Below are 7,180 nucleotides of genomic sequence, written 5' to 3'. Positions count from 1 at the left end.
TTTCAAATCAAATCAGAAGTACAGTTTCAACAAATAATACACTGCATATATTCTTCTTAGTGGTTAATTGCTGTACAAGATGCAGACTTGTGATCCTATTTACAAATACCATTAGAACTTAAATCTTTTTTAAAAAATGCTTGAAACTATTGTTTGAAGCAAGATACAATTCCCCTATGATGAATGCTATCACTATGTATATATAAAATGTACCAATAAAAAAATTCAAGGAAAAAATTAATAAATTAATTAAATTTAAAGAAAAAGAATCAAGGGAGCCTTATAAAAGAGGCCCAAGAATTTTATCAGATGAGTATGGTAGCACATGCCCATAATCTCAGCACTCAGGAGGCTGAGGCAGAAGGATCTCTGTGAGTCTGAGGCCAGCCGGGGCTATATAGCAAGATCCTGTTTCAAAAAACCAAAACCAAGAAAAACAATAACAAAAACCTACCAATAAAAAAAAAAATCCTAGGTCCTGATGGATTGATTCACTGCTGAATTCTACAGGAAATTTAGAGAAGATGTAGTACCGCTACTCCTGAAACTCTTTAATGAAACTGAAAGGGAAGCAATACTCCCAAACTGTTCCTGGAAGGGACACGCCTGCCCTGTTTGCTGTATGAGACTGGACATGATAAAGGCACTCAGACCCGTCCACACTGAAGGGACTGAATACACAAGGGGACTGTGATCCCTGAGGAGCATCGTCAGGGTTTGCCTACCGTGGGACCATCACGGAAAAGATAACAGACTGCTAGTTGGAGTAATGAACTTATAATATCCTCCAAGAAAGCTTTTCTCTTTAGGTAATTATTTTAATATATGGGGGACAGGGAGATGGCTCAGCAGAATAAGCACTTGCCTGGCAAGCACAAGGGCCTGAGTTCAATCCGCTGTTCCGCAAAAAAAAAAAAAAAAAAAAATTAATGTATTTATTTTATGTGACTTGCTGCATTCTTTGGAATATAAAAATGTTGATTGGTCAATCATAACCTGGAATTGACTTATTAATGTTTTTGATTTTTTATGTTGCTATCTTGATTTGGAGGACATATAGAAGGTATACTACTTGGTCACGGTGTATGATCTTCTTGATGATCTGCTGCATTCCTTTTGCCAGTATCTACCTGAGATAGGGAGACTGGTCTGCAGTTCTCTTTTGTGGTTGGATCCTTTCCAGTTTGGGTATCAGGTAATGCTTGCTTTTAGGAATGTAGGAATATGGCTTCCCTTTCAATTTCATTAAAGCGTTTGAGGAGTGGTAGCGTTGGATCTTCTTGGGACCTGGGCTTTGCTTTGTTGGTAGGCTTTAGTTACCATGTTTTTGTTTATATGTTTTGGTTTTGGTTTTTTGGAACAGGATCTTGCTATATAGCCCAGGCTGGCCGCAAAAGCATAGTGATCCTTCTGCCTCAGCCTCCTGAGTGCTGAGATGACAGGCGTGTACCTCCACACTTACGTGATAAAATTCTTAACTGGCATATTTTATAAGGCTTCTTTGCTTCTTAATTTGTTGTTGTTCTCCTCCTCCTCCTCCTCCTCCTCCTCCTCCTCCTCCTCCTCCTCCTGTTCCTCCTCTTCCTCCTCCTTCTTCTTCTTCCTTCTTCCTTCTTTTCTTCTTTTCTTCTTTTCTTCTTCTTTCTTCCTCTTCCTTCTTTCTTCTTCTTTCTCCTATTTTAGGTATTTCTACACCTACTGCTGGCATCTCTGCTTCCAAGGGTGTTTCACTTGCTATCCAGGGTCTGTTACTGTCTATCACTGTCACTATTCATCTGTGGTACCCTTCCTTCTGCTTGTTCCAACTGCAACAGCTTCAGGCCAGAGCCTAGGAACCTACAAACTGTGCAGGGATGGGGGAGGGTGAAGTCACTGTTGCTTTGGCACACGTATTCCTCAGCTCAGAATCATTCTTCTTTGTATCACCCTTTTAATCCTTTTACTCCCATTTCACCTGCATAACATGTGGGCTTGGGGATGAATCATACTATATTATTAGTTGTTCTGAGACTTCTTGGTGCATGGGGGTGTGCAGTGGTTGGAGCCCTACATAAAACCTCAGGCTAACCCTGCCAACTGGCAGCATCCATCAGAAGCAGCAGCACCAGTCTAGTTGGCATTTGCTTTGCCTCTCTTTCCCTATTCCTGCCTGCCACCTGCCTGTCTGCTGTTTCTAGGATGATGCCCCATGTGGTCACTTTACAACCAGTTTATGCCCCTACCTGCCACAAACCTGTGCCTCACTTCACCCATCAACCTGAAGTCAAAAAGGTCTGCCTCCTGCATTCTGAGAAAGCCATGGAGAGAAGTTGGCCTCTCTGATTCACAACTCTCCTGGTCTGTGGAGTGACCTGCCACTTCTCGTGTGTTTATGGTTGTTCATGACCCCTCAGAAAGGCTTCAACCTTTTGAGTGAGTCTTTCCTCTAGCAATTTTTCTCAGTCTCTCTGGCTCTTGTCCATTTAGCAAACTGAATTTCTTAGATTTCACTCTGCCATGGATGCTATACACTACCACTTTTGGATCAGGAAGTGCAGCTGCTTTGCCCCAAGGTACTCCAAGTTCTGGGTTCTGTCCCCACTCCTGGCCCTGTGATATCAAGGTACTCTAATACTGATGACCGAGTAGTTAGGGAAGAAAGAGCTTCCATCATTTGGCTGGACCACAGAAAGTATACAGGGGATAAGACTTGCCAGTGAAAGCAACAGTGAGCACCTTCACCTAAGCAGTGCCCACCTCAGAGATGGAGGTGTGTTCAGGTACATCTACAAAGCCAGTCCATGAGCCAGCAGGGTGCTCTAGAACTCCTTATGACAGATGTGCCATGAGAGTCCTCTACCTCTGCAGTGCCTGTTCCGTAAAGCCAGAAGGCCCCAGATGGAGACCAGCATGGACATTCAAAGTCACAAGCAGCTGGAATCTGGAACCAGTGTTACTTAGCTCCACAGAGCTCGGGGTAACTTGCCCTCCATAGAGGAGACAGGACAGGAAGCAGCGTGTCAGCAGACAGCATCCAACACAGCTTTACCAGGGGCCGTCTGGCCACTGTGGGAGGGCTTCCCAGCCCATAGAGCACACAGTCACCCAGTGGTGAGAAAGCCGTGCGGCGGATGGGGGTGACCCCTGCATGGGAATCAGTACTGCAGGCGTGTCTTGATCCCAGGTAGAAAAGTAACGCACAGGAGCTCGTGCTCCTGAAAGCTCTTCATGCAGTCTTGGAAGAGAAAGCCTCAGGGCCCCTGTGCCTGCTCACTTGTCTTAGCCAAGGTGAGGCTGCTTTCCAGGGCCGGCTGCCAACAACCTGGCATGGCTGCTGCGTTCGTCTTCACCTGGTATGTCTCAAGGAAACAGTGTAAGGAAACAGTCTATCGAGGTCATCCTCCCAGAGAGGAGAGGGTGAACTCTTCCTCACCACCCCACCCTAGGTCCTGGGCCTCTTCCTGAATGCAGTTTTTAACTGTAGGAATATGCTACAGGACCTCTCACGTGGCCAACAAAACCGTGTTGCCCTTTTAGCAAGGTGACAAGAGTCTAAGTGCTGTCCTTCAGGGGGTCTCATTGCATGTCTCCTGCTCTTGCTCTCCAGGCTGGGTGGGAGGCTGTTCACCATCACCTACTAGGGTGACTCAAGTTGGTTTGGGACAGATTTTGGGGAAGGGGATGCTTTGGAGCTGTCGCCCGTGGATCTTCATGCCCCCTCGCCAGCCCTGCTTGTAGCACAAGTTCCGTCAGATTTCCATTCATTTCATTTCTGATGTGCTTGCTCCTTACCTCATGCGATCTAAAATTTCAGCTCCTTGCATGTAGCCCATGTCACCAACTCAGGTGCATACCAATACTGTTTTTCACTCAGGACGAACTCCTGACTTGGGCCAGGGCCTCCTTGTGCTCCTTTCTCCAGGCTTAGCAATTCAGCAGAGCCATCATTGTTTTCAAATGCTTTTTCTCAGGATGGGCCCACCACAGAGGACGTTTCTGTTTTTCATGTCTTCACAGGACTAATCTTGCTTTCCTGAGCCCTGGACGCAGCAGATTTCCAGCGCACATTGCGTCCTGCCCAACACTCAAGAAGCAGTAGATGGCACAGTGCTATTACCCAAAGATGATGTCAGCCACAGTGGATATTTCTCTGCCCCAAAGTGACATATAGCCTATGTCACCAGCATCACATTTATCTGTGTCTCAATCCTTTACACAGGAATTCTTCCCACAAAAAAGTAAAGGCAGAGAAAAGTCTGTGTTTATTTTTCCTTGAGTCTGAGTTCCCCATTTCTTTCTCAGACAGTATCTGTGCCTGACCTGAGAAGAGGACTGACTCTGTCGGTACTAGGAGCAGTGCAGGCAGCAAGCCGTGCAAGCACTAGCACATTCGCAACGGGGCTTTCGTGTGCTGGGGGCTCTGAGCCGCTGGCGCTGTGGGGCAGTCCTGCATCCACTGCTGGTGGCTCGGGCCAGGGGAACCTGCTAACAAAGCAACAGGCGAGGGGATTCGTTTCTTTTCTTCCCACATTTTCTTGGGTTACCAGAATGGATTGCCAAAAGTATAATAACATTTGGCCTTGACAGCATTGCTATAAGACTTTTGTCAAAGTGTAGCTCCGTTATCATCTCACAGCCTTCAGTGGCTACTTAATGTAGCTTCTGTGTCTGTTTTCTTTATGGCTGACTTAGAATGATGAGTAAGAGTTCCATTTCTAAGCATTTGGCCTGTGCCAGTAACGGTTAGGCACAGCGCACATCTTACTGCATAATACCTAGTTTATGGGTGCTATTGTTATTCCCATTTTGCAGATGAAAAATAGCCACAGAGAGGTTAATAAAATCACAGGGCCAGTAAGGGAGAAAACCTGCCTTGGACTTAGTTTGGCCTCAGAGTCCGCATTCGTAATCGCAGTATACTGTCTGTTGCACATTTATTGTCTGGTTTTATGCCATGACAGTTATTAATAGGCACAGCGGGAATCTGTAAACCTAAATAATGAAGTAACTACTCATTTTCTTGCTTACTATATTGAGATTCTTAATTTTAATCACTCATTATTTCTCTCATTAAATTATTAATGTGGCTTGCCGCTCTGTTTCAAGCAGCAAATAATGAAGCAGATGCTTTCAACCCATGAAAGCCACAGCTCTCCTACCTGTGTGCAGGTACAGGTGAGCAGGAGGCTCACGTCCACATGATCCTGACTTGCCCGCCTTGGGGCACTTTCCTCACCATTCCTGTTGGCCTGTGAAGTGGAGACATTTGAAGCGCTCTTATGTGCTTTTGAATCTGAATGCTGAGTGCACTTACCTGAGTTTTCTGAGTTCTTTATATTGTGAAGTTTTGAGTTGGAGAGCCTCATTTATATGCGCGATATCCACTCTACTCTCAAGTTGTACCTTCTGTTACTTTTCCCACTGCAATACTTGGGATTTTAGCTTCCCAATAGGATTGACTTATACTGAAAAATGATCCAATATGTTTTATTTCTGCACGCTTGAGTTTCAGAAATATGACTTCATGGGCCAGTGAGATAGCTCAGCGGTCTAAAGCGCCTGCTTAGGCAAGCTTGGGCAGGCCTTCGAGACCATGGTTCAAGCCCTGGCCCCACATGCCTCACCAGCTCTTCTCTCAGGGTGGGCTGAAACAGCCACAAAAAAAAAAAAAAGAATTATGACTTCATAGTCTCACATTTTAAATACTTTTTAAACTTTATTGTTCATCTTATTTTTCTTTTATTAGCAATCTGCAGTATTTTTCTTTCATATATGTAATTTAATTTCAGAATGTATCTCATCATAATTGTTTTTGCTTAAAAAAAACCCAAAAGCCTGTCACTTGTAACATCATCCTTTGGTTATTTTAACAGCAAATTTTATCACCTACAGGAGAATATTAAAAAGTGAGCCTCCATATCCCCAAGAAATGAGTGCATTAGCGAAGGACCTGATTCAGCGTCTTCTGATGAAAGACCCCAAGAAGAGACTGGGTTGTGGCCCGCGGGACGCAGATGAAATTAAAGAACATCTCTTCTTCCAGGTGAGATTTGTTGAGCAGGTAGACAACTGCCCACCCTGCTGCTGTTGGGGTGTGGGGCGCTCTAGCTGAGGAGACTGAGCACAGTTCCTCAGGGGTTCATTTCTCACCTATGTTGGCACTTTTCCTTTTTTCTTTTGCGGTCCTGCGCGTTAAACACAGGACCTCCACCCTTTGCTGTTGAGCTGGGATCTCCCTAAGATGCCGAGTTGGCCACGTGCCCAATGGGGCTCCAACTTTCAGTCCTTCTGCCTCACCCTTCAAGAATGCACTACCATGCTCAGGCTTTTTTTTTTTTTTTTTTTTTTAATTACAAAAACCTTTTAGGAAGAATCATAATTCTATGTATGTAACCTAAGTAGCATTTTCCTCCCCAAGTCAGAGTGGGGAGGATCGTAATAATAGCATCCCATTTTCTCGATGCTGATCAGTTAGTTTCTGAGAAGTGCTTTCCATGCATGACCTTGGGGTCTGGCATAGGGACGAAGGACACTTGTGACGTGTCATGCTTCTCTCTCAGTCAAAGAGCTGTTACAGGTACCACGTTTCACCTTTTAGATAGTTATTTCATTTCTTCCTCTGTTCCCAGGAAAAATCTTAGAAAATTCAAACCTGTCTCTCAGTACACATCTATGGCTTGTCCAGAGTTGTTTATTTTCTTTGTCCTTGTGACTGCTTTTCTTGTGATGAAAAAGCTGGATTGGATAGGGGACTGGGGAGATGGCTCAGTGAAATAAGCGCTTCCCTGGCAAGCACAAGGGCCAGAGTTCAATCCCCGGTTCCACCAAAAAAAAAAAAAAAAAGAAAAAAAAGAAAAAGCTGGATTAGAAACCATTCTACTAAGCAATAGCACATCTGCGCAGCTTCATTTGCTCAACTTAGTCCAAGAATATACAAAATGTCAATGACCAAATTGACTAGATTGTTTAAGTGGGGTGCCATAGCCTTTCTTTCTAGTATGCTAAGCATATTTCACTAACTATCCTTATCGTATCGACAAGCATGATCTAAATGTTTAAATCATGATACTTCCAAGTTTTCTTTTTTATTCTGTAAACTAAAACTTTTATGTTATTATCCCCAACATGAATGAATACGCAAAAATTGTCAATAAGCACTTTTTATTTACTGCTCCTTAAATATAGAATAGCAAATATTCAT

At 44.1% G+C, this 7,180-nt stretch overlaps 1 protein-coding gene across 1 annotated transcript in view; it reads left to right on the top strand.

Annotated features, from left to right (window-relative positions):
- Rps6ka5 (ribosomal protein S6 kinase A5) overlaps nt 1-7,180 on the top strand; it is a 198,081-nt gene that overhangs the window by 151,930 nt on the left and 38,971 nt on the right. The window contains exon 8 of the mRNA XM_004635134.2: nt 5,872-6,022. Within this exon, the coding sequence (XP_004635191.1) occupies nt 5,872-6,022 (151 nt within the window). The remainder of the gene's footprint in view (nt 1-5,871; nt 6,023-7,180) is intronic.

The sequence above is a fragment of the Octodon degus genome, unplaced genomic scaffold (genome assembly GCF_000260255.1).
Source record: "Octodon degus isolate 3935 unplaced genomic scaffold, OctDeg1.0 scaffold00070, whole genome shotgun sequence".
NCBI classification, from domain to species: Eukaryota; Metazoa; Chordata; class Mammalia; order Rodentia; family Octodontidae; genus Octodon; species Octodon degus.
The sequence above is the reverse complement of the archived record's forward strand: the minus strand, read 5'-3'. Positions and strand labels throughout refer to the sequence as shown.